This window comes from Lemur catta, chromosome 1, assembly GCF_020740605.2.
Source record: "Lemur catta isolate mLemCat1 chromosome 1, mLemCat1.pri, whole genome shotgun sequence".
NCBI classification, from domain to species: Eukaryota; Metazoa; Chordata; class Mammalia; order Primates; family Lemuridae; genus Lemur; species Lemur catta.
In genome coordinates this window covers 221443325-221470620 of record NC_059128.1, presented here as the reverse complement: position 1 = coordinate 221470620, position 27296 = coordinate 221443325, and the positions used below count along the sequence as shown (strand labels likewise).

Here is a 27296-nt window from a genome sequence, read left to right as displayed (position 1 = left end):
GCTAAATGAGAGCATGCAGTATTTGATTTTCCATTTCTGGGTTACTTCACTTAGGATAATGGCCTCAAGCTCTATCCAAGTTGCTGCAAAAGACAGTATTTCATTCTTTTTTATGGCTGAGTAGCATTCCATAGTATATATACCACATTTTCTTTATCCACTCAGTTGGTTTTTTAAATAGCTGAAAATCTACCTGTGAAGGACAATATATAGTTCTAAGAAATCCTTTAAAAAACAAAACAAATCAAATTAAACTATCTGGAATGCTGCATTCTGTAAATAGAGGAATAAATTCAGTATTGAGAACGCAGCTACCCAGCGCATGTTACCTATTTAGGACATTATGAAGAAACAAGGAGGAAATAAAAACTAGCCTCTGAGCATCAAAAAGAGATGTCACAAAGATTATGTTCTTATGTTTTCATAGAAACGTCCTTCTTCCCTAGCAACCATTTTACCTCTTAGCTATATGGTTTTGAAGCAATTTAGGACTAGCAAATAAGAATCAAGAACTTGAGTGAATCGTTGGATACCAGCCTAAAGTAAGACCTGGCAGGAAAGAAGACAAACTACAAAAAATTAAAAAAATTAAAAAAAAAATAGGCAGTTGGACCAAAAAATTCTTAGTGGTCAGGGGCTACTTAGTATTGGCGCAAACCATCCTATACCCACTATAGAGCCCAACACAGCCACTGTATTACAGTGTAGCATGATAATTGATATTAATAATAGCTCTGAATCATTAATATGTTCTGCACTAAAAGCAAGGAACTCTGTAATGCATTAGAAAGCTACCAACTAAAAAAATTAATGTTTTAAATTATCCACAGTTTAAGGGAATGTCTAAGAAAATCAAGATTTATGTTAATTTTCTAGAGGATCTGGGGACTAAGGCTTTACTGTGCTCATCATGTGTGCTTATGTCATACAAATTTTGATTAATGGAGAAAAGACACCTCTAAAATCTCTAATAAATAAGAGAGAAAATGGCAATTAAGCCAACTTAGAAAATGCAGAAACCATAAACTCCATAAGGGACATGTCTTCCACTGCATAACCAAGTGCCTTGCATGTAGTAACCTTTCAGTAAATATTTGTTGGGTACTTGGATGGATGGATGAACAAACTATTAATAGAAAAAAAATTACAATTTAAATATTGATGGCTAATGGCATTCAAGTCATAGTTCAATCTTTTGTGTGTGAAAGTCTCAAGATGGAGAAAACCATTAGGTATTATTTTCCCCTCATCCCTGTCAGAACCTTATGGAACAGCAAAATAACTGAATTTCTGAATGAAAGAGTTTCGTGGAAGCTTCTTAATAGGAGGACTATATAAATGTCCTAACACCCTATTTATTCTTCAGTGATACTTCTCTGAAATGGTCACTTTTTAATCTGGAAAAATCAGAGGATTCTTTTCAACCCTAATTGTTTGTATGTTTCCAGTGTTGCAACTAAGTGCTATCTAACCGAGAAACATACTCCTCTCATTTCTAGTTCACAGCTCAGCGTTATCTGCCTATACACCAGAGAGAGAGTGTGGAAGGGGAGAGGGGGGAGGAATATTGGGAGACTGAGAGAGAGGGATTGAGAGTGACACTACCTGGCTAACCTAATTAACTAAGTCACTAGGAAATTAGTACCTAGACCAAGACTTTTATGACAAATACATTACATATCTCAGATTGATGATATTGATCCGTGTGTGTGTGTGTGTGTGTGTGTGTGTCTGCGTATGTGTATCTCAGGGACCTTTGTCTTTATAGATATTGAATGGAGAAATTCCCAAGCACCAAAATTTCTTTAAAGAACAATTCAATATGTAGAATTTTATACCACAAGCAGTGGTTTTAACACAAATGGGAGGTTGAAGTGGAATGATACTGTTTTGCCCTCCTACTCTCCCCATTTTGCATTCTGTATCTCTCCTGTAGAACTAAATATAAAGATCATGACATTTACTTATCTACACAGGACTTAGACACATTTCTATTGTGTTTCGCTGAGCACTCAGACAAGAGAGTCTATTCCATAAATAGATCCCCCAAACAGAAAGAGTTTCGTTAGTGCAGTCTCCCTACTTTGCCTAACCTACAACTTGTAATTCAAGAAAATAATTTTGCAGCTTGCCTTGATTGTTAGATTTGCAGGTTTGGTAAAGACAGCTTTTTTCTTAAAATGCTCATCACCTTTAGTTAAAGCTTAACTTCTTTCTTTTGACTTATTTGGAGATATGGTTATATGTATGTCTGAGCAATAACATTTCTATAAAATCTGTGCTGTCAGAGCTCAGAGCATCCTCTTACTCATCAAGTACAACCCTCTTCACTTACAGATAAGGAGACAGACCTTGAAGGAGCCAGTGTGACACACACACCCCACTCCTTAAAGATCAGACATTAGATTCCAGGGATTGTCTCTCCCCTGTCCCCACTCCATAGGCCACCAACTGTGGCTGCAAATCTGGCTGGTTTGATTCACAGCCAAGCAGCTTCCACGTGGATCCCCAAATTTGGCAAACATTTCCACCCATTTCTCCCACTGTTATGTCATTCTGGTGCCACACCCCTGAAATCCATTTTCAGCAAGGGTTGGAAAGGCAAGTTGGGGGCCAAGAACCAAGGCTAGATGTTCCTCCTGCACACTCAATCCCTCCAGGCCTGGCCGGAAGCTATCAGATTGGACCTGGGCCTCTACCCACTGCACTCCCAGCCTGCAGTTCTCCGCCCAAGGCTGAGGGAGCAGGGCCAGAGCTAGGTGGGACTGAGCTGGGGGTCTTGGCAAGGCCAGCATGGCCAGGAGCAGTGGGTGGTAAGCAACAGGGGTGAAGCCAAGGTGGGGAAGAGGGGGATACTCCAGTGAGCGATGGAACCACAGCCACGTCTCAGTCATCTTCCCAGAGCTCCTCCTTCTGGGCTAGACCCATGCTAGTGTAGAGATGAAGCTGGTACCCAGCGATGGATGCAACCCAAGCTCTCCCCTCTGAGTTCCGAGAATGATGTGCCTGTGATGGGGTGAAGGTGGGGCACAAATGCAGTTCAAGGAGCAGAGAAAATTGCCTCACTTGGAGCAGTAGGAAAGGCCTCCGGGAGAAGGGGACATTTGAGATAGAATTTCAATAGTGGGTGGGTTTTCTATAGGCAGAGACAGTTCCCTGGATGATGGAGCAAAGTTTGAACAAAGGCCCTTGGAGGGAGGAGAGTCGTGAAGTCTAGCGGGGAGGCTGAGAGAGGCAATGGGGAATTAGTGAGTGAGACTCAGCCCTGGGTCTGGGGTGTGGGGAGAGGTCCTGCTGTCCCTTCTGTTAGGGTCACTCTGTGAGGTTGAGGGGGAAAGGAGAGGTGGCGGGTGGAGGAGTCAGCAATAGGTGGGAGGGACACAAAGGAAAGGAGGGCAGAGACCGAGTGAGGTGGGGAAATGGGGTGAAATACCTAGATAGAGCGTAAGTGAGAGAGAACACTGAAGTGAGTGGATAGTAAGGCAGAAAATAGAGATAGGGAAGGAGGAAAGCAGTAATGGTGAGGGTGGATGGATGGATGGATAAATAGGGAGGTAGAGATATAGGTAGATAATTAGATAGATAAGTAAGTACGTGGAGCTATCGATCTAGAGAGAGAGGCACTAGGGGAAGGAGAGGAGAGAGGAGAGGGAAAGCGATGCATGACACCTAGCCCTCCCTGGGGCTACCGTCTTATGCAGGCAAGAGAATGAGCAAGATGGTGTTTTTCAAACATCTTTTTCATGAACCAAAGAAAAAGATTGTCCGTTATGTCCTGATATATACATGCTTACATACTATATATAATTAGGAAATTAAATGTTGCAAAACAACACCCTCACTGTGTGTGATGTACTATGATATTTTGTGTTAGATTCCATTTCTTCCCCTCCTTTCTTTTCATGCTGGTTGCCACTCATATATTGATTTTACAACACCTTGAAACACAGTGAGTCACTCCACAGCTGCACGGTAGGGTGCTGGCTCCACCAGGTGGTGAGAACAAGGACGCGCAGCTCACGGCCCCGGGGCCGGACCACACTGCCTGCTGCTGCTGCAGCCTCTCCTCCACTTCTCAGCACACACGTTTGCTTAAAATGTGCCCATTCTTTGCTGTCTATGCTTCTTCCCCTACCCTGAATGTCTTGGATATTAGTTGTATCCTGTTTACAGAAAATCATAGAATTACTAAATCTTTAAAGGTAGTCTAGTTCTCTTCCCTTGTTTTATAGAAACTGGAGCTTACAAAAGTTTGTGACCTGCCCAAACCAATTAGTAACACAACCAAAGAGTTTATCTGTCATTTTTGAAATAGCCAAACGTTAAGGAAAGAAGAAGGGGAAGACCTGTTGTTTTTCTCTGGCTCAAACCCACACTCAGGGATAACTAGAGGCCTTACACAGCCCATAGAGGCCCTATGAAAATGTGGCTGCGGTCTTGTTATTGTTGTTTGTTTGTGTTTTCAGTAAGTTGTCAATATTGGGGCTGAGTATAGATAAAGCTAGACAACATCTAAACATTTGCTTTGGATGTGTCAAAGTCATGTTAATTTCAGTGTCACACACTAACCTCTTAGCATCCATGCCTCGTTACTAAATGGCACCTTATGAATGTGAATAACATCAAAGGTAAGATTAATTTTTTATATTTTAACATTAAATTTGGTATATATGGCAAGTAAATTTTTGTTTTTGTGATCACACAAGTTAGACAAAATAAGGAAATACTGGCAAAACATATTCAACAGGTAGCAGTGCATCAAGGTAGAATTTTGCTGCTTGAGGTTGGAGGCTATGGGTGAGATGTGCTGAGTGGGAGTCCAGCCCTGCACACTTGCCTTCGTCTGTAACCCGGGCTAAAGTTTCTGGTGTGAAATGAAGGGACAGAGCCAGGTGATTCTCGTGGCTCAGCCTGGGTGATCAAACTGTGCTGGAACTCTTCTGTGAATAATCCAGCACCTTCCCCTGAGTGCACATGACTCTCCCTAGTTTAATATCTGCCCCAATGTGCTAAGCAGCTGTCTTAGCCCTGCAGTCTAGAGCTTCTTATAGTCTAGGTTCTGAATCTGCCTGATAATTAGTGGATTCCATAGACATAATCTCTAGCTCCACTGGTCTGAAAGCAATAACCCAGTCTTGCCTTGAAAAGAAGGCAATGTTCTGGACTTTCTGCAAATATGTAAGCCTGATACCATTCTCCTTGCCCTATTTCCAGCTTAACTTTTTAATGTATGCTCCTCGTTGTTCCTCTTTTCCCCCTTGCCACAGCACCCCCTTCTCCTGCTCAGCCCCTCTGGTATTCCAGCAAGCATGTGCACATGTACACACGGGGGTCGTCAAATAGATACTCCCCTTTAGGTGCAGACTGCAGACTACTTCCTTGATGTAAGTCTGTCTGCTGGACAAGGCTGTGAGCCCTCGAAGAAGGATACACTCCCCCAGAAGCAGCGAGACTACAGACCAAATCTGCCTTCAGAGGGAATAACAAAATGACTCGGGTACCTTTGGAATGGTGCTGTTTCCATAATAGTTAATGACAAAATTCCGAAAGCTTTCTATCAATAAATGCTAGAGGTTTCATTTCCCGGGATTCTGTACAAAGCCAAACAGAAGCATTTTCCTCATAAAGTAACTATATGATATATTACATTGTAATAATTTAAGAGTAGTAGCATTTCTTAGATCTTTAAAAGTTTTATTTCTGAAAGAACTCTAGTCAGTCGCACAAACACTCAAACTACTTGCTTTACTCATTCTTCTGCAGTTTATTACATATAATTATTGGAATGGTGAGGGCCAAGTTGTTGCTGTAAAGCAGCTGAGGTGGAATGTTCCATCATTTGTGGAGAGTGTTGGAAATATTGTGCTTTAATTTAAACTCATATTGACTTGAAGTAGGTGGAATGATATTGATCAGACTTACATAATCTGTCATCTTTATAAGCTTCAAATTAAAAAGCAAAATAGAGTTTAATATTGCCACTTACCTTCAACAGTTACACTGAGATGGTAGTGAATATCTTACTCAAAGTTATGAATTGATATGCTAAGTACAAGCTAAATACTTTTTCCAAAAATTCTTAGATTTCCCCCCTAAATTAAATCCTAAAGAGTTAATGTAGGCTTTGCCATCTGGAATCTAGGACAGTTGCCTTCAAATGCCAGTCTATGGACTGAGTACATTGGAATTACCCAGGAAGCTTTTCTTTTCTTTTTTTTTTTGAGACAGAGTCTCGCTCTGTTGCCTGGGCTAGAGTGAGTGCCGTGGTGTCAGCCTCGCTCACAGCAACCTCAAACTCCTGGGCTTAAGCCATCCTACTGCCTCAGCCTCCCAAGTAGCTGGGACCACAGACATGTGCCACCATGCCCGGCCAATTTTTTTTGTATATATATATATATCTTAGTTGGCCAGATAATTTCTTTCTATTTTTTTTTAGCAGAGACGGGGGTCTCACTCTTGCTCAGGCTGGCCTCGAACTCCTGACCTTGAGCGATCCACCGCCTCGGCCTCCCAGAGTGTTAGGATTACAGGCGTGAGCCACCGCGCCCGGCCTACCCAGGAAGCTTTTCTAAACAATGCAGTTGCTCAGATCTTGACCCCGGAGGGCAATGCACACGGGGGACTGCTAACTAGGATTTTCCAAGAGTGTTCCTTGAGACAAAGTCTGATACTTCCCTAAAAATATTACACTCAGAGAAGTTTGAAAAACACTGCATACTCTATCTACTTCAGAGATTTATAATGTACCTCATCATATTACAGGATTTTGGGAGTCCTACAGTAAAGAAACCAGCTTAACCCAACATTTCCTGACTTGAATGATAGGTGACCTTGGAATCCATTTTTTGCATAACACTCAATCAAGATTGTCCCAGGATGTGACTTAGGGGAAGCTAACCTGCTATAGACTTTTCAACAACGGCTTGGTGGGAAGGGTCCCCTGGATATAAGTCTCCAGGAGTGGGGAAGAGTGTGAGATATGTGTGTTTATCAAAGAGAATATGACTTTGTTAAGATTGAGAGCCAGGCACAGTGGCTGACGCCTGTAATCCTAGCACTCTGGGAGGCTGAGGCAGGAGGATCACTTGAGCTCGGGAATTGAAGACCAGCCTGAGCAAAAGCAAGACCCCATCTTACTAAAAATAGAAAAATTAGCCGGTCATGGTGGCGCATGCCTGTAGTCCCAGCTATTCGGGAGGCTGAGGCAGGAGGATCGCTTGAGCCCAGGAGTTTGAGGTTGCAGTGAGCTGGGCTGATGCCACTGTACTCTACCCAGGGCGACAGAGAAAGACTTTGTCACAAAAAAAAAAGATTCAGATGCACTAATCCTAAAGAACTTTTTCTTTTGTATTTACTGTGTGCCAAGCACTGGAATAGATTCTTTTTACCTGTGGATTTATTAAATCCTCAGTACCCCATGAGGTGGTGATTTAAAGATAAGGAAAATGAGGCTTTGGAAGATCCCTTCACAACTGTGACCAAGTGTGAACTCTGGTTCTTTAACTTGTGCCCGGCTGTGGGAGGAAAGGAAAGTGAGACCTGGGATCTGTAAGGGTGAGCTAGTGGTGGCTGCTGTTAAAAGCTTCATTTTACAGAAAGGCATCAGTCATAGGAATCATATGCTGTGTGTTTAATTCTGGTTATAGTATTTAAGTTTCCTGAAAATTTTCAAACTTAGTATCTTCCCATAGGTTTTTGGTAGCTGCTATCACAAAAGTCAGGGTATTGCTCTATTTAAAAATTAGTAGGATTTTTGATAAAATTGCTAGCACTGTCTTTATCTGGATCAATGATCAATTCTGTAGGTATAATTACCAGTTTAAAATTAACCTTAAGAGACTGGGCCAACTGACTGTGGGTCACAAGTCAAGGAGAGGGAAACTTGCCCTGAGTCATCATGGGCATCCTTGCAACTTCTGAAACAAAGATACAGTTTTATATCCTGAGTGGAATGTCCTGATCCAGGCTGTTTAAGCATTTCTTTGACTACCTTTAAAGGCAAAGGGCCACTATACCACGGGGGTCAGAGTTTAGGGGACTGGAGTGAGGATAATAATAGTCATGGATAAAGAGATCCCAGCAGTGGGCATGTGGAGGTTTCCTACAAGCTGAGAGCATTTATCCTCAGTTCCCAGGGCTTCTGTATTCTCTCCTCTCTTCCCTTTCTCTCGTTCCATGCTCTTTTTTCGTTGTAGGTCCTCCTTTATTTAAAACACTTCATTTTCTTTCATCAGTCCGTGTCCTAGAAAAGCTCATCAGATTTCCTTCCCCCACTTGCTAAGCCATCCCAGCCCCGTGTCAGGCTCCGTTCAGCCCACCGTGGCTCAGGGATGGATTTCCATTCAGTGTCTTCACTGGGATTTATACTGAAGGCCACAAGGAAAAATGACCATGCAAAGACCATCTCAGCACAGCACCTTCTGAAAATATTGTACATTATATTATATAGCATTCCTTGGGATAAAGGGCCATATGATAAACGTATTTTAGAATTCAGTTCCAAAGATTAAAAAATAATATATTTACATCTAAACATATATGTGTATGCAAGAGAGTGTGTGTGTGTGTGTGTGTGTGTGCGCGCGCACATAATGATGAACCAGATTGCTTCTTTTTGCAACAAAAGAGTATGTTTTTCTTTGGGCCTTGAACTAAGTTTGATCCTCAATTATAACATCATATAGTATATTTTCCAATTTCTATTTTAGAGGTCACATTAAATACATAATAAATTAAATGTGTCATCTGTAGTCCTTTGAAAAGTAGCAATAAATATGACACCATATTGATTCTAAGCACTGCATAGTTGCATTTCTAAAACTCAAATTGCACTGTAATTACTCCTGCCCCATGATTCAGTCAGCATACTCTAAAATTCACACATGTAAGGGGAAAGATGATTATTGCCAAGTGGGTCCAGCTGGGAGTCCCCAAAATTTTTTAGAGGAATTTTTTCTTATTGCTAAAGCAATGCCCATTTACTGTAGAAAAAATTTAAATTACAGATGGACAAATAAAAAGTCATCTATGATTCCACCAATCATTATTAGCATTTTTTGCTTTTGAAATGACTTGCCAAATGTTTTTTAGTTGCACATACATATTTTTAAACTTCAAAACATCTTTCTCTATGTTGAAGGAGGAAGACATGTAACATGTACATGAAATCCATAACCACTTGTAATTAATTATAAGATACTGCCAAAATGTGTGGATAATAACATTCAGATAGAGTCAGTCAAATCAAAATTTATTTTTTTCCTATGGTAGAGGTAAGTAGTGGAATAATGCAGAGCCACTTTATATCTTTTAATCTGATTTTTGAAGGTAATACATTGATGTGATTGTAAAATCAAAATTAAATAGAAAATTAAACATTGAGAAGTCTCACCCACCACTATCTTTCACCCTGTTCTTTTACCTGGTTCCCCATGGTAATGACTTTTGTTAGTTTCTTGGGTCAGAAATAAGAATACAGTCTATAGCCATACCACCCTGAATGTGCCTAATATTGTCTGATCTCGGAAGCTAAGCAAGGCTAGGGCTGGTTAGTACTTGGATGGGAGAAATAAGAATATATATTCCCTACTTAGACAAAAGGTAGCATATTGTATACATTCTTCCATACTTTGCTTTTTCCACTTACCTTGCCCTGGAGTTCTTCCATAGGAAAACATAGAAAGCTTTGCCATTTTGTTATAGCTACATAGTATTCAGTTATGTGGATGTACCATAATTTAAATGCTCTTTTCTCTACAGACCATCTTTTGCTATTATAAACAGTGGCATAATTAATACTCATGTATATATGACATTTTATACATACAGATATAACTATAGGAAAATTTCCAGAATTAAAATTACACAGTCAAAAGATAAGTACATTAATGATTTTGATAGATGCTGTCAGAGTGCTCTTTGTACAGACACGGCATTTTCCATTTCCATCAGTATGTGTCCCAAAGCCTCCTCATAGTTATTTTTTATTTGAAAAATGTTTTGTGATATTTTTAAAAAGCAAATTCCATTCTTATAATGCTGGCCTGTTAGAACTTATAGTCTCTAAATCCAAACCAATTATTTAATACATTAATGTGGAGTTACTATAATTATTTCTGTATTAACATGGAAAGGAACTGCGGCACGGATATCCACACTGGCAGATAATTCACTAGGAACTCAATTCAGCTTTGGAATATATTGTGACTTCTTCCCCCATTAAATTTCCTTTCCTAATGGTGTCTGTACCATAAAACATTAAGTTGCACTCATGGTTTTTAGCATAAACTAGCTACTGGTGGAAGAAGGCAGTCAAGAATTAGGAAGAGGCCGGTGTAGGATTAAATTTTTTCCCACTTTATCTCTGGGATCACAGGTGATATTTTGTTGGGTTTATATTTTTAAAAATATTTATGATATGTTCAGATCACTTATATTAAAAAATAGATTCATAGTTGCTGATAAAATAAAAGATCTAACACAAGTGCAATATTTCATTATTTATTTTTACCCCAAGAAGTATGAATCTCTGAGGAAAAGAGTATTGTTTTAAGTAGCATTAATTAATCAATTAACATACATTTTAATGAAATTAGTTCTGACATATTAAAAACTGTACCTCACCATGTATCACTTGGAGAGTGGAGAAACCACATGTAAATGATTGAGATTTATGGCTGTGTTAGCCTTGGTGCGATCCTCTGAGGGGGGTCAGCTATACAGAGGTGTCTGATTCAGCCTTTCTCTCCCCTTGCAGCATCTTCCTCAAAGAGCTGGAGAAGTATGAGCAGCTGCCTGAGGATGTGGGACACTGCTTTGTGACCTGGGTAACCAACCTGGAATCCTTCCCCCACTGTCCATGCCTCCAGGAGTGCACATGGCACCACTCTTCAGTGCCTGACCTGAGGCTTAGGGTCACTACCAGTCTCACACAGGACCAGGGCTGAAGAGGGGCCATGAGTAGGCCTGAGGGAAGCAGTCCATCACCAGGGAGCAGAGCTTTCCTTGGGAAAAGCTCTTAGACATCATGTCCAAGCTCCATCGTAAGCTCTCTATGAAGAACTTTCTAAAATTATGAGAACAGGAGAGTGGAACAAGACTAGGACCCTTGATGGAGGAACTACACCAGCTCAGTTCACTAGTTATGAATAACTTTCACAGTATGGATATTAGGGAATTAGAGTTTTAGGAAGCCACATAACCATTGGTTATATTTTCTTCCTTAATAAAGAACAGACTCCTTGGGTATCCATCCCAATTCTGGCCTGCAAGATGAGAGTCTAGTCATCCTCTTGGTGCTGTGGACATGGGCCAAGTAAATGGGCTGCATATACCAAAACATTAGTCTTCGTTGGCATCTCCACTCCACGTTGTTCTGAGCTCAGGCTCATGACCTATATAAGAATGGAAAGATCTCAAGGAAAGTCCACTTAGGACACTGAATTCAGTGAAACATGGAAAGCCTTCCCCAGGGTCAGGAGTTCTGCTATTTAATAATTATCTGATTATAATTTTCGCTCAAAAAGTGCTAATCACTTTTCAAAATGTCTTCATGACTCAGAGAGTTTATGTTCTCAACAGCCCAATGGAGTAGGCAGGAATATGTTTATGTTTTAGATTTTAAAGATGGCAACATCTCAGATGAGAGAGGAGATTGACTAGTTCACTGACATGTACTAAATATCACATCCAGTCTCATAACTCAAGACCTGACTCCCAGACAGGCTTTCTTTTCATGAAATCTTAATGTTTGCTTTCAAGCATATTCTCATTTCTTCAGAAAGTCTCAGACTATCATCTTATTTACATTTTATAATACATGTTCTGCCTCTAAAAACATGAGCCAATGCATAGTTCATATTAATGTTGATAAATAATTTATGATCCCTTGCACAGCCAATGTGGAGAAAAAAAATATTGACAATTAAGTAAAGGGATCTTTTTGCATCTTGTTTTATTTAATTTTTGGATTTTTTATAAGCAATCATAATTATGATTTATCATCATCTCTTAGGGATGATGAATAACCTCCTAGGTAGTTATAGCCCCTAAATTGGCTTCAGAAAACCTTTGGTAATTAGATAAGATATGTACCTTTTGCCAAAAATTATCCCAAGGTGACTTTCTTGAATCCCATAATCTGAATATATGAGTACAGTGCAGAAATGATGGGTAGAATGAGTTGTTTGTAATGTATTGAAAGGCAATGGCTAGCACCAAGAAGCCTGAAATCAGATTGCCTGAGCTCTACCACTGGCTAACTATGGGAATTTAAGTCACTTAACTAATCTGTGTCACAGTTTTGTCATCTATAAGATGGGGAAAATAACAGGACCCACTTTGTAGGGGTCTTATGAGTACCGACTGAGTTGATATATATAAAGCACTTAGGACATTGCTTGTGTAAATGAAACCTGCTGCAATGAACACATATTTAGGCTGCTCTCTCAGAAGATGTCATCCCAAGTTTCCAAACGCACTGAGATGGGCAGCACATCACCAACAAGAAAAGTGCTTGGTGGCCAAAATACACACCCACCTTTCCCAGTAAAAGGGTGTGTAACACTAACCCAGGGAGTCTTGAGAGAAATAAGAAATGAATTTTCACCCAGCTATAAGGTTCTTGGCTTGAAGTAACAATCTGGTTAGGATTCATTGTTCAGACTCTGCCCCAAGTGGTCACCCTGCTTTCTTTTCCCCTCATCATTGCTGCTGGGAAGTTGGGATGATGGCATAGTCGCTTGACATGCCCCCCAAGTTCTCCCCAGTGGGGACATGTAGAGTACAAGCAGATCTACCTCTGAGATCGTGCTTTATTTTCATTCTGTGTTTTTGGATTTAGAGCAAATGCTGTCCTTTTTCAACATGGGGAGCATAATTGTAGATAATCCAAAAAAGGGATAATCTCTAAATAAATTCTTTCCAATTTCAGAATACATTGTGATATATGAGTTCTTTTTCTAATTCTTTCTAGCACAGAGTAGTATTAAAATGAGCTCACTTTCAGCAAGCTTTCTCTACCTGCTGGTAGGAGGACAACCATGCCAATGTCCATTAGGGGACAATGAGTCTAAATGAGCACAGAGCATTTGCTACAGAAAGTCTAGGCACTGATATCTGAGCTTTAACTGTACTGCCTTTGCCAGTCCCTTCAGCACAGTGCACAGAAGGGAGCAACTAATGGATGCTTAACTATTTTTGTCTTTGTTCTTTTTAGGCAGACAAATTTCAGATGTATGTCACCTACTGTAAAAACAAGCCTGATTCCAACCAGCTTATCCTGGAGCATGCGGGCACCTTCTTTGATGTAAGCTGTGGTTTTTCCATTCTTGAGCAATTGATAAGCAGGTGGAAACACTTCTCTGCTTTGGAATAATGGGTGTTTAGCTTTCCTTTGTTAATTTTGCCCTACTGACCACTCCAAACCTTTGTCTTATAGCTAAAGCATGGACAAAAACAAAAACAGTGTTTGTCTTTTATTTTACCCCATCCCCTCTCAGCCACTGTGATTTTGGACAAGGGGAAATTTGTCTCCATGCCTCAACAGCAAAACTAGCTAGCTGGAAACCTCGTGTTTACAGGAGGCCCACTGTGATGCAGCTGTTGATTGAGATGTTTCACGTCTGCTTCATGCACAGCTCCCACACACGTAGTGGTTCCCAAAGCATGATCCGCAGACAAGCTGCAGCAGCATCATCTGAGAACTTGTTAGAAATGCAAATTCTTGGACGCCACTTCAGATCCATCATTGGGTCAGAATCTCTGGTGTGGGGCCCAACAATCTGAGTTTTAAAGAGGCCTCTGGGTGACTCTGATGCCCACTCAAGTTTGAGAATCACTTCTCTAATGCAAGTGTTTCAACCTTGCTACACATTGGAATCACCTGGGGAGTTTGAAAAATACTGATGCTTGAGTCCTGTGCCTGAGATCCTGATGTGATTGGCCTGCATGTGGCCTGGCATTGGGACTTTTTAAAGTTTCTAGTGAGAGTGACGTGCAGCCAGGACTGAGCACTTGTGCTGTAGTGGAAGCCAAGAAAAGAGTGAGGCTGGTATGCCTTGTCAGATCCTCTGGTTTTCAATGAGGACACAACCCTGTTGGTTGATGATATGATAAACCTATTTAGTGCTGGTTCCCAGAGTGGCCTGTTGGCTATAAAATAAGCAGAAAGTGAAATCAAGTGGGTCACTGCAGGATTCAGGGGATGAACAAGAGGGAAAGATGAAATTAGGGGAAAAAAGCACAGTGAGAGATGGACCGCAGCAGTGGTGGCCATTCTAGTAGTTGTATCAGAACTGACACAAACTTGAAATCCAGAGCCTTTTAAAGGCGACCAGTCTATCTTTCTGCCTACCTGTTTTCATTTCTTTCATAAATATCTGGATGTCTACTGTATGCAAGATAGTGTGCTAGGTCCCGTGGAGAAAACAAAGACATTTAAACATTGTTTCTCTACTTAAGTTTACAAATAAACCTTCTCTGAGCATCTTTCTTGCCTGGCACTGCCATATCAGAAATATTTCTAAAGTATCTTGTTGCTCAGTAAAGAAATGACACTTGAGTAGGAGAAAGCCAGACAAGGAAAAAATGTACATGATTTTTTTAAAAGAAGCATTAATATGGAAATGGTCATATATGTCCCAAACTGGAATTTCTGGGGTTAGATTTGGTAAAACAAAAGAACCCAAGAACAGTGCTTCTCTAACCTGATATCAGAATTTATTGGGTATCCTATTGGATGGTGTATACTACCATTGTTTTTGATTGATAATGTTTTCCCCTTAAGTTACTTCTGGTTGATTAGTCATCAGCAGTGTCCAGAAGGGTCTTTTAGCATTTTTCTGATGTATGTCTTGTGCTCTGAGCATGCCTCAGATTCTTCTGCTTCCTGATCCTTGCTCACACCATTGTCTCTGCCTGGGATGGATTGTGTCCCCTCCACATGACACACACCACACACCACACATGCTTTTCAAAATTCTGCCTATACTTTAAAGATCAAATGCTGCTTCCTGCATGAATCCTTCCTTTTCTATGTGTATTAATTATACTTTGTTTCTCTGTTAAAGCATTTGTAACAATTTGCCTTTTGGCAGGGTAACAATGTACCTTTCTGTTGCACACACATCCCTCCACCTGCCGGTCCCTTGAGGCCTGATGGTATGCCTGATACCATATTTATACACATATCAGTGCCTGGCACTAAACTATGTTTTCCATTAGTCCTACATGCTTCACATCCCTGTTTCTAGCCAATTTCTAGACGTTGATAAGTCAGATATACCCCAAATTTCCCACCCCACCCCCATTTGCAGAGTAGTGCCTCGTGAGCCTCCGCATTAGTTGGGAAGGTCCATGGAAGCCAGAGGACAGTCCAGCAGGAGTTCATCAAGTCTGGCCTAGAGGTGGAGAGGGGGAGCAGTAAACTCTCCAAATTGTTCCCAACATGTTCCAGAAAGAATAATCTTTGTAGTTTATTTCCATGCCATCCGAAAGTTTCCCCTAAGGAACCATCTGCTTTAGGCCCTCATTCTATAAAAGAGATAAATCCTTAATAAAGGCAGGCTCTTAATATCTATTACTGTAAGGAAAAATAGAAAATTAAAGCCCTAGAAAGGCCCACACATTCACATGATACAGAATTTTTGACCTCGATGCAGAACAGCGTGGGTGTGCTATCCAAGCCTGGTTAGGCTGATCTATCCTCTGGGGCAGCCCCTTCCTTGCTGCTCCACGTGCAGCCTCCCAGAGCTGGGCATCACGACAGAGAGGGAAGACTGTCAAAGGTGCATTGTTGCCTGTGCTCTCTTGCCAAAGCCCCCAAATAAGCTCACAAGGTTCAGTCGCCCAAAGAGGCAAGCCGCCAGCAATTCTGCCTATCATCATTGAACAGGTCTTGTACTACATACCTCTAGGGAAGAGACAATGAGTAAGAAAATTACTACTTTCTGGGATAGTTGGTGGGAAAAGGAATAATTTTTTATTCTCTCTCCTTTACTCCCCTTCGTTGCTAGTCCTGTCTAGTCTAACTTTAAAATATCTCTTGTATTTCTCACAATGCTTTATTCTCACTAATTCTGGGTTTAGGGCAAGCTGCTATATTGTATACCTGCACTTTTTTTTTTTTTAAATAACATTGAGATATGATTCTGCTACAGTTCATCCATTTAAAGTATGAAATTCAGTGGGTTTTAGTATGCTCACAGATATGTGCAACCATCCCTGCAGTCAATTTTAGAGCATTTTCATCACCTCAGAAAGCAATCCTGCATCCTTTGACTTTTACACCACAAACTCCCAGCCGTAAGCATCCACTGATCTACTTTCTATCTCTATAGATTTGCCTTGTCTGGACATTGCATTAAAATGGAATCATATAATATGTGGTCTTTTGTGACTGGCTTCTTTCATTTAGCATAATGTTTTCAGACTTCATCTATGTTGTTTCATGCATCACCACTTCATTCCCTTTTATGGCCAAGTAATATTCCATTGTGTGGGTATACTGCCTTCTGTTTTTCCATTCATCAGTTCATAGACATTTGGGTTGTTCATGCATAGACATATAGTTTCATTTCTCTTGAGCATATACCTAGAAGTGGAATGCTGAATCATGTGGTAACTTTACATCTGCACACCTGAGCTTTTGTAGTAATCCCCTAGTTTGCCTCTCTGCCTCTATTTCCACCCCCGATGTTATATTAGGTACATTACTCTTTCCAAAACATTACTTTTACCATGTGTGTCTTCTCTTTAAGATCTATAATACTTTACCATAGGAAAACTTACCATCAAATCTTAATTCCTTTTTTGAACTCAACTCAATCAGTGACCTAACTAATCATTCATATCTAACTCTATTTTTTGCTTCTTATAGAATCTAGGTGTGTATCTTCTGTACTATTCGGGCATGGTCCTTGTTATCATCTAAACACACAATGATTATTTCAGCCTGTATATTTTGTGTTTGATCTTCTCCCTTTAGAGCTTGTGATTCCGCCAACTTTCTACTTAACCATCCCTTACCTAGCCTCTAAGCCCCAGGTGAGGCTTTATCTCTACCAGCCACCTTGACCAGTCCAGATGCAGTAATCTCTCTAGTTCTCATTGGCTGTAATGTACCCTCTATTGTCCTTTGTTGTTCTCTAGTTTATATGTGTTGAGTATTCTCAGCTGGACTGTAAGCTTTTTGAGGGCAGGGACAAAAATGTACCTTTCCTTTCCACAACCTTTATAACCCCTGGACATCGGGGAATAGAAGATCATTTTGGAGGTAGGATAGAGAGTGGATTTGATGGGGAGACTAGAGGTGCAAACAGCAGTTGGAGGCATGAGGGATGAGGGTGGTGTCCATGGAAATAGACAGGAAGGATTTGCCAGCAGGGAAAAGAGAGGGGAAATGACTGAAAATGACTCTATGGTTTCCAGCTCAGGAGACCTGAAGAATAAGGGCGGTGCCATTAATCACAGTGAAAAATTTATAAGAAACAAAGTGATGACCCTAAGTTGGGATGTGTTAAGTTTAAAGAAGAGGGATGGTAAAAGAGAGATGTCCTTGTGCTACTTTAAGGAGACGGAGGGCAGAGAAAGACCCGTCAGGAGTTGTCAGAATAGAAATCAGATCCTCGTCCTCTGCCTCCCCTTTCCTCTCGTCTTCCCTCTTACCTTTTGTTTACCCCATTTGGGGGGCTATTTCCTTCACTGCTTCTTCTTCACCTCTCCTTTTCCTTCTGCCTGTTATTTACCTTATCACTCTCTTTTCTACCTTTATCTTCCTCCATTTGTGCTTAATTTCTATTTCTGTTTCATAAATCCACCTCCCTCCCTAAAACTTCTCCCTCTTTGTCCTCTTTATTCTCTCTCTATAGATGTATATATCTTGGTCTCTCTTGTTTCTCTTTCCACTCCCTTCTCCCTATCCCAGAACATTTCCCCATAATTGCCTACATTTTCTTTTTTCTCCTCTCTGGTTCCTCCTGCCTACCTCCTCCCAGAATATACACATACACACACCCTTCCATGTCTAATTATACCTTGTTCTCATCCCTGCAGGAGATACAGCAGCGGCACGGTCTGGCCAACTCCATCTCTTCCTACCTAATTAAGCCTGTCCAGAGGATCACCAAGTACCAGCTGCTCCTGAAGGTAGCCCCTCCTCACGCTCTGTACCACCCTCCACTGCACTGCTGCAAGGGCGAGGGAGGCCCAGCTTTGCTCCTAAGGGTGGGAAAGCTTCACTGAAGACCTTTCTTCTACCTGGAGCAGAACTTCAGAGATGAGCCCATACTGGCACTGCTATCCTATCCTTGGAGTTCCAGATGCTTGTTTGGGGGCAGAAAGAGGAGAAATGGGAGCAGCAATAAGTTGTGACTATTTTCACATTTACCCACCACTAAACAACTTTTAGCAATTGCCACCATAGGCTCTGGCCGGCTTTTTGAGGATTTCTTGTCCCATCCTCTTGGAGTAGTTTCCTCCTGGCATCCCCTCCTTTTGATGGAATCAAAGCTCAGGGTCTTAACGGCAGTGCCAGTTTGCATGGGTGGTAGAGGCCAAGGTGGCAGCTGCCATTGCCATAATCTCTGTGTTTGTCAAGACTATGAGGTTTTGGAAGGGAAATAGTTCAAGGGTGTACATTAGAATACCATGGTACTCTCGTACCTGCAGGATCCCATATGTTAGGGGTTCTTCTTCCAACCAAAAGATTTGGATTTTTTTTTCAAAATTTTAAAGAAGTTTTTTTCAAATCTTCTTTAAACATTAAATAACCAAATTATGTAAAACATTATGTAATTTGGGTTGATCCTTCTTATATAAGAATATACCAACACTCTGAAAATATGACATTTCCCTAGAAAGCCTGGGAAATTGATATAGGCAGTTAGATAACCACCATCTATGTTAATTCCTAAAGTGCAAGGGTAGAGTTTTCCCTCATTTGGAATGTTTTGCTGGTTGCTCCTCTAATGTAAAGGATAAAGGGATAGTGTAGGACATGTTATAAGTACACAGTGTAGCTTCAGAGAAAACCTGATGAAATTCAGCTCACGTTTAGAGATGCCTACAGACTCTTGCATATTCTAGCTTCGCTGAACCTGAAAACCAGTCAAATTTCAAATCTAAGGTTCTATTCATACTGGAGTGAGCCCCGATTCCTGGCCCGTGGGGTCCCCCTGGCATAGCACCTGTGGTCTGTGATGAGAGGTGTAGGGGCAGCTGTGAGGTGGGGGTGCCCTGGTCATCTCTTCTGTCCTCGGTCAGGGCAGGGCCACAATCACCATTTCCCTTCAGCCTCCTTACTGCAAATCTTCTTCTTCCTCATCTCCAAGAGACTGCTGGCTTCTTCTTCCAGGACTCAAGTCATCCTACCCTGCGGAAAAGCTTAGAGAATTATAGCTGGGTATCACACCCTTGGCCTTTATTGAGGACGGGTGTGAGAAATGACAATGTCCAGACATCTCAGCTGTGTGAGAAGACTACTTTTGCTTCTATATGAAGATATAGAAATTCTCATAAGAGCCCAGGGTAGAGGGAGTGGGAAGAACTCTCTCCTAAAAAATTGGCATGTTTTCTACCTATAAACCACAGATGCTTAGGCCCTTCTTTGACTTTGAATATCAGAAAGTTGGCATTGAATTTTGTGGTTACTTACAGTAGATTCTCCTCAGCCCAGATTTCAGTATATAATCATCTTCTCCTTCTCTTTGCATTTAATGCTAGACCCTTCTGAATTATTTCTTATGCTAACAGACTTTCTAAAATTGATTTTTGTGATTTTTAATTTATGTATCCCAAAGCCTTTGAAGGAATTGATGGGATTGTCAATTTAAAAAAAAACCAATACAGACTAAGCCATCCACACTGCCAGTGTCTTAATTAAGATGCAGTTCTAAGAGAAATATAGCTTTTCACCTCTCGCTTTTAATCCTGTAAGGCTGAAGCTCCCTGAGGTTAATTATGTGACCTGGATGAGGGTGGGGAGTGGAGAATGTGTTTTGCTTTAGGCAGATGGAGAGGTGGGCTCCGGGCCTGTGTTCTGGAGTTGGGTGTTTTTAGGAAGAGATGCCCATGCAGGTAACTAAGAGGTGGAAAAATGAAGTAGTGAAAATTTAATTGTGGGGAAGCTATGAAATTATTTTTTTAAAAAGGAGAAGATAATTTTGGCTTCTTTTAAATGTGCTGGTGACAGAGTTCCTGTTAGAAAAATAGTCTGATGAGCTTTTACTATAAATAATATGGAATTTATTTTCTTAAAGTCACTTTTATTTCAAATAAATTGATATTTAACTATCAGTATCCTCTGGGGTTTAGCACTTTAGGTGTTGCATGAAAGTAGAAACTCTGTCAGTTAGAATGCTCAATATTCTCCATGTAAATCTGCTACAGCTTTACAAAAGGACTCTAAATTAAATGTGGAGTCTTCTCCTTATCACAAACTATAACAAGGATCCAAGGAGAATTTATTGACTCTCCTGGTAAATTGGTAGACTTGCTAAATTGCTTTGGCGGATTAAACTAATTCATGTGTTCTATTGCAAACTGAAGCATATTTCTTGTTTTTTTTCTTATGTTCTGCCTCAGGAGTTCCTTTGATGATGTATAAGAACAAGGTTGGGAGGGTTAAAATTAGGAAAGGGAAGGAAAATCAGAGAACTTCAGGCTGGCAGAAGTAAATGCTTAACAATGATGACATTACACTGACCAGAAGCCAGGACAGAACTGAGAACTGATCACTCCACCTCCCAAACTTGTGGTTCACCTCTTCGCTGGACACTCACAGCTCCCTTATTCATATGGGAATGTATCCAAGATAACACCAAGGGTTAAATTTTTAATCAGACTCTCACTAATTAGATATCTCACCAAGTACAAAGCTTTACTGATAACTTTGAGGCTACAAATAATCCCAAGGCAGAGGTGAAATAGAGAAAGGTCCAGGGCCACCAAAGCAAATCTAAGTTCTTTCTTGCAGCATCAGGATGTACTGTGGCCTGGATTAGTATACAAGGCCTCTAAATGCTGTATGTCTCATTGTATCACCCTGAAAAGAGCCATTTTGGCCATGAAGTGTACTCACTCTTTTCTTAGATAGTTGCACAGCTTATGTGACACTTTCCAGAGAGCCGCAGATTCCAGGTTTGTTTACTGCAAGAATCCTAGACAGACCAGATATATCCTTTTAAAAGCATTTCATAGATAAGTCTCTCCTGCTAGCAAGTACCATTAGTTTATTTGTCAGGAGGTCGGTCATTGACATGTTTATAAAATTTGATCTGGTGAATTCCTTATACTTCTCTCTTTCTTGAAAGTATATCCCCACTCAACTGCCCATCCCCAGCCCCCTCAGGGAGAGTATGGATCACAGATCTGTTGCTTAACTGTTTCCTTCCCAGATTCAAAGTGAGCAAGATATGGTAGCCCTGATAGGAAAAGTGAAAAGCTGGCATTCTTCTGGTTTGGGCAACAAATCATTCCAAATGGTCTTGTGATTCTCAAGATAGTTGGAAGTGATCTTTTCTCCGTCATCCAGATATTATATATCTTTTATGAGAATGGTGATGACTGAGTCTCCAATGAGGAAGTAAAAGAGAAAGTGTTCCCCACCTCCCCAGGAAGTAAAAGAAAGAGGGTCTACTCCTGGAGGTCTCAGTGTGGTACAGGACATGGGGGAGACAGGGCTGGAGTAGTGGGTGGAGTGCTGGACGTGGGTTCGGGAGACCTGGGTTCCAGCCCCTGCGTGGCCTCACGGAGTTACAGAACCTGGGGGAAATCACTTCATCCCTCTTAATCAGCTTCTTCCTCTAGCAATGAAATGGTCTAGAATCCCACCTATTGGCCCCAGCTTGGGAACTCCTGGTCCATATGATCTAAAAGTCCTTTATGACTCCAAAATGTCATAAACCTATAATGTCTCTAACCTCAGGTTGCTCCCAGTAGGGTGGAGGTCAGCACAAATGACAGTAGTGTCAGCAGGAGTCGTGCAGGGGTATGAGTGCTGTGTGTTCTGTAGCACACCCTTGATCTCTCTCTGCCTCTCTTTGTGCTCTTCATTGCGATGCCACAGTACTGCACCTCTGTTTGTGTGCTTTTCTGGGCTATTCCCTTCTCCAAGAGGGCAGTCCAGTGACAGAAACTATCCCAGTTGCTGACTCACAGTTCCAGTCATTTGGGAGTTGGGTTGGATTGAGTTCATTTGGATGAGATTGTGCTGAGGAAGCTCGGTCTGGGAGAAAATGTGGTTGAGTTCTTTGGAGATAACCCCTGACCCCACCCCACTTTCCTTATAGCTTAGGGGGAACCATTACAAAGAGTGAAGCTGGTCTATAATTTCCTTAATGGGTTAGGTGGTGGGAGGGTTGGGAAGCTGGAGGAAATGATCCTAATTGTGTCTGGACTTTTCTCCCCAGGAACTTTTAACTTGCTGTGAAGAAGGGAAAGGGGAGCTCAAGGATGGCCTGGAGGTGATGCTCAGTGTCCCAAAGAAAGCCAATGACGCCATGCATGTCAGCATGCTGGAAGGTAGCTGTCCTCCCAGCCCTGGGAAAGCCTCCTCTGTTCCTACGACCAGGGAGCTTGTGTCGTGGTAGGGAAGTGGCATGAAGTCAGGCAAGGGGCAGGACTGGGAGAGAGGAGAAATGGCAAGTAGGTATGCAGGCCTTTGGCATGTGGGTCTCCGCAGGGACCAACCTGGCTAGCACCCTGCCTCCAGGTGGGACCAGGCCTAAGCCATGGAAGATGTATGGGCACCTTATTGCCTATGACGTAGTCCAGAACAGGCCTGCATCCTTCCTTTCAGTGTGCTAAAGCCCCCAACCCACAGCAGTCTCGTTAATCTGCATAGCATTTGGATTGCCTCTGTCATCAAAATAAGTGGAAATCCTTACACACACACACACACACACACACACACACGACACCATCTTCAGCTTTATGCCCTTTTTTGTTGTTATTTTGCTAAAATATACAAAACATGTATAACATAAATTTACTATTTTAACATTTTTAGTGTGTTCAGTAGCATTAAGAACATTCACATTCTTGTGCAACCAGCCTTTTGTCCTTCCTAGCAGGTTAGAGAAGTCCACCCAGATAACTCTGAGAGGACTTCAGTTAGCTAGAGCTATATTCTTGGGACCAGAAACTTGTAAAGTTCCAATAAAATGGTCTTAATGCTGCAAAACAGACAGTAGAGCAGCCATCCTGGGGTGGAATTTGTTAGGTGAGTTAAGACTTAACGTTCCAGTCTGGGTTGACATAGAGGTGCTAAAGGAAGTAAGTGTACTCTGTTGCGAACATTTAATCACGTGGGCTGTTTTCTCTTCTGGGCTCCCTCCCACCCACCATTACCACCACCAGCATCTAAGAGACTTGGTCTGGTCTCAGTACTTCCTGGACTCTCCTTAGCACAAGAGGTCCTAATTCTTAGAGCAGAGGAGCCCTGGTTATCTTCCCTCGAGGGAGCAGGAACCATCTGAATGTTTTCCTGTTGTCGCAATTTCTCCGCCCCTGTCTTCTCTGTTTGCACCTTCCCCTCCCGCCCACCCTGGGTGTCCTCCTCCCAAGTACCCTGCTCCTCCAGCCTGTCCCCAGCCCGTATTCTGGATCCAGCTACTCCACTGTGCTCTGTGGACCAGCAACAGCAGCACCTGGGAGCTTCTCAAAAGTGCCAATTCGCCGTTTCCACCCCACACCTCCTGAATCAGAATCTCCTGGGAGGTGGGGGTGGGCAGTGATCTGGTTTCACAAGCTCTCCAGGTGATTCTTATGCATGCTAAAGTTTGAGACCCTCTCTGAAAGACTTAAAATGGTATAAATATAAACTACAGAAGGTTTGTGTGGAGCAATCAAGGGAAGAATCCTGGGAATAGAATACAAGAAGTAAGGCACCAACAAATTAAGTGGAGCCAAGGACAGTCGATCATGTAGTGCTTGTCCTCAGCCCCACTTCGAGGTCTGAGTGGGGAGCAGAGGGGGCTGTGGAGGAAGAAGCCACGGGACTCGTGTTTACAGGAGGCCCCAGGCTGGCCATGGGGTAGGGTGGGGGTAATATATGTAACCAAATATTGGTTACATATATAAAAGACATGTTGCAGGAATTCTATAGAGAGTTTGGGAGTCTCTGGAGTCAGCAGAGAGAGAAAAACCCTGTGGGAACTGAGGGCTAACAATTAGGGCAGCCTTTCTCCAAGAGGGGAGTGGACCCTGAATGTGGCAGTAGAGAAACTCCACAGGTTGGAAATGGGTATTTTTCAGGGTTCGACGAGAACTTGGACGTGCAGGGGGAATTGATTCTCCAGGATGCCTTTCAAGTGTGGGATCCCAAGTCACTGATCCGGAAGGGGCGGGAGCGGCACTTGTTCCTCTTTGAGATCTCCTTGGTGTTTAGCAAGGAGATCAAAGACTCTTCAGGACACACAAAATATGTTTACAAGAACAAGCTACTGGTAGGTGGGGCAGGTGGGGTCAGGCAAGACTGCCTGCTTTCATAGAACCCTCGGGCAGGAAGGGATGTCGACACACTCATCTCATCTCTTCCCCTGCCTCCACACCACAACCATCCTGGACAAATGACAATGTCTCCTACTGGGCAAGCTCCCACTCTCACCTCCCACTTCTGCATTTTAGAGTTCACAGCTCTTCTTTCTGTTCGCTTTTAGCACCTCCCTCTTCACCTTCCCTCCCTGGTACCTGCTAATCAGGCACGTGCCTGTAGGTCCTTCCATCCTGGGTAGATGAACAAAATATCCAGTCTGTTTAAGTTTGATTGACAGAAGCCCCTCCCTCGGTCCTCTCCTCTTTGTCGCCTTTCCCTTCCCACCCCAGCCCTAAGTTTCCCCACTGCCCTCCCCTTCCCCGCCTCTCACAGGCATTTCCTGTCTACAGACCTCAGAGCTGGGTGTGACCGAGCACGTGGAGGGCGACCCCTGCAAATTCGCCTTGTGGTCTGGGCGCACCCCATCCTCAGACAATAAAACAGTGCTGAAAGTAAGTACTGCTCTCTGCCGGGCACAAGACCAGGGCTGGGGGTAGCGGAAGGGGGACAGAGAGATGTGGGCATGTGACACCTAAAAGCTAGGGCCCAGAGACCCCACTGAGCCACTGGGCCTCTCTTGGGAACAGCAGCATCAGATGGGTGTTGAGAAGCAAGTTGCACCATGAAGGTGCACCTGGAATCTCAAACACAGATGGTCTCCTCAAGTCCGTGCACTTGTGTGAGCACAGAGGTAAGAGAGCAGGGAGTGGCCTCCTGGGCCCCCCGACAAGGCCCAGTTGGACTATATTCTGTCCATATGTCCCCTTCAAGGGGCAAGAACCACATGACCCTTTGACAAAAGGCACCCTGATTTGCTCCATTCACTCAACATGTTTTCCTAAACACCTTCTATGTAAAAGGTGTTCTACCCAATGTTGTGGGGATACCTATGTATACGATATGGACCTTGTTCTCTGGGAACCTACATTCTAGAAGCTCCAGTAAATTACATCAGCATGGAGACCATGCTGATCAAGAGAAGTGTTGAGCAGGGACCTTTCGCCAGAGGACAGCCTTGAGGAGTCACTTCAGCTCTCCAGGGTGCAGCCTGGGAACTGAGTGGGTGCTGGTGGTAATGTTAGCCTGGCCGAGCAGTGGCCATGCAGTCATGGAGCTCCCACCAGTCATTTGCTTGTTAGGGACGTGCCCATCACCAAGGAAAAGATGGCTCAACCCTGACAAAAGCTTCACACTTATTCACTTTAACTGCCCCCATAGCTGCTACCTGTTGTGAGGCAAAATTACCAGAAAAAACTTCCACGAAGACAAATGGGATATTCAGGAAGTGATAGTAATGCCTTCAACTAACAGATTTAGTATGCTGAAAACCCAGACTGACTTGCAGTCAGTACAAGCCTGTGTGGCCAAGCATGTGTTGGACATCCTGACATACAGCCACACCGGTTGGTAAACAGACGCTGCCTTCACATGCCCCCTGGCTGCCCTCCCAGAGCCCCCTAGACCTCCCCAAGATTGAGCAGCTCACGTGTGAATGCTTGGCCCTGTGAGGGCCTCCAGATACTGCTCCAGCTCTAGGGCAGATTGGTCAGTGCTGTATGGGTCACTAAATGCTTTGACAGTTACTTTTGTCCACATCTGTATTGAGTCTTGAGGTCAGAGGTCAGAGCCCTGTTCTAGGAGTTGGAGAAGCCCATCCATGGGTTCAAAGAGTTACAAGTATGAAGTGAGAAATAAACTCCCGAAACATTTGGAATCCTTGAAAATAACAGATGAAACCTACAAGAGGAGGGTTGAACGGTTTGGGCAGGGTGAAGGGAATTGGGGTTTCTCAATCTTTCTCCCTGTGGCACTCCAGGCCTCCAACATCGAAACCAAGCAGGAGTGGATCAAGAACATTCGAGAAGTGATTCAGGAAAGGATCATTCACCTGAAAGGAGCTTTAAAGGAGCCAATTCAGCTCCCCAAAACACCAGCCAAACAGAGGAACAATAGTAAGAGGTAACCAGCGTCTCTCCCTCCTGCTCTTCCTGCCTCACATGCTTCCGGGAGCAGGAGTGGGTGAACCTGTGTCTCTGAAGGGGTGGTGTGCCCTGCAGGCGGCACTCCCTGGGGGCCCATGAGTTATCTCCTCTTTAAGCATCTCACCAGTTACCTTCAGCAGAGCTTCACTGGTAAACACTCTTATTTGATGAACACTCTGCTAGGGGCCGCAGGAAGATAGAAGAAGTGTTAAGATGAGTCAATTCCCTCGAGACCCATCTAACGGTCATGTCTCACACGTGGAATAGTTAGACACTAAGAGCCAATACCAGCCATAGGGATAATAAATGCTAGTAATGTAAGAATTCAGAGAAAGGGGACTTTAGACAAGCCCTGGAGTGGAGCATCTGGGGGAGCTTTGGAAGGTGACGAGCCGTGATGGTGAGCCCTTGGGACTGGCACCACAGCAAGGGGCTGTGCGCACTGTGATGGGGGGGGTCTGGTGTGTTGTCATTGCAGCTCTTACTGCAACCGCCCCCCACCCCAAGTCTTTGCCTTCACTCCCCTGAGATGAGCAATGTTATCAGGCAGAAGAGGACTGACTTCTTGTACCTCTCTGGACGCTTCTGAATCCCAGTTTCCTCTAAATCAGTGGCTGACTTCTTAAGCATTTTTTCTCAAGTCACCATGTGACACTTAAAGGGACTCTTTTGGCGGGCACTTTGAAAGAAAACATATGAAAACTTCACATAAATTTTGGAAAAAAAATGTAGCAAAAACAAAGTTCTGGGGGTGACAGTCATTGGTGGTAATAGGTTCTTCC

General features: G+C 42.7%; 1 protein-coding gene across 1 annotated transcript in view; it reads left to right on the top strand.

Moving 5' to 3' along the window:
- Nucleotides 1-27296, top strand: part of LOC123630466 (kalirin) — a 457953-nt gene that overhangs the window by 403576 nt on the left and 27081 nt on the right. Inside the window, exons 26-32 of the mRNA XM_045540114.1 lie at nucleotides 10757-10826; nucleotides 13217-13306; nucleotides 18052-18144; nucleotides 22407-22518; nucleotides 24253-24443; nucleotides 24883-24984; nucleotides 26349-26491. Coding sequence (XP_045396070.1) covers nucleotides 10757-10826; nucleotides 13217-13306; nucleotides 18052-18144; nucleotides 22407-22518; nucleotides 24253-24443; nucleotides 24883-24984; nucleotides 26349-26491 — 801 coding nt within the window. The remainder of the gene's footprint in view (nucleotides 1-10756; nucleotides 10827-13216; nucleotides 13307-18051; nucleotides 18145-22406; nucleotides 22519-24252; nucleotides 24444-24882; nucleotides 24985-26348; nucleotides 26492-27296) is intronic.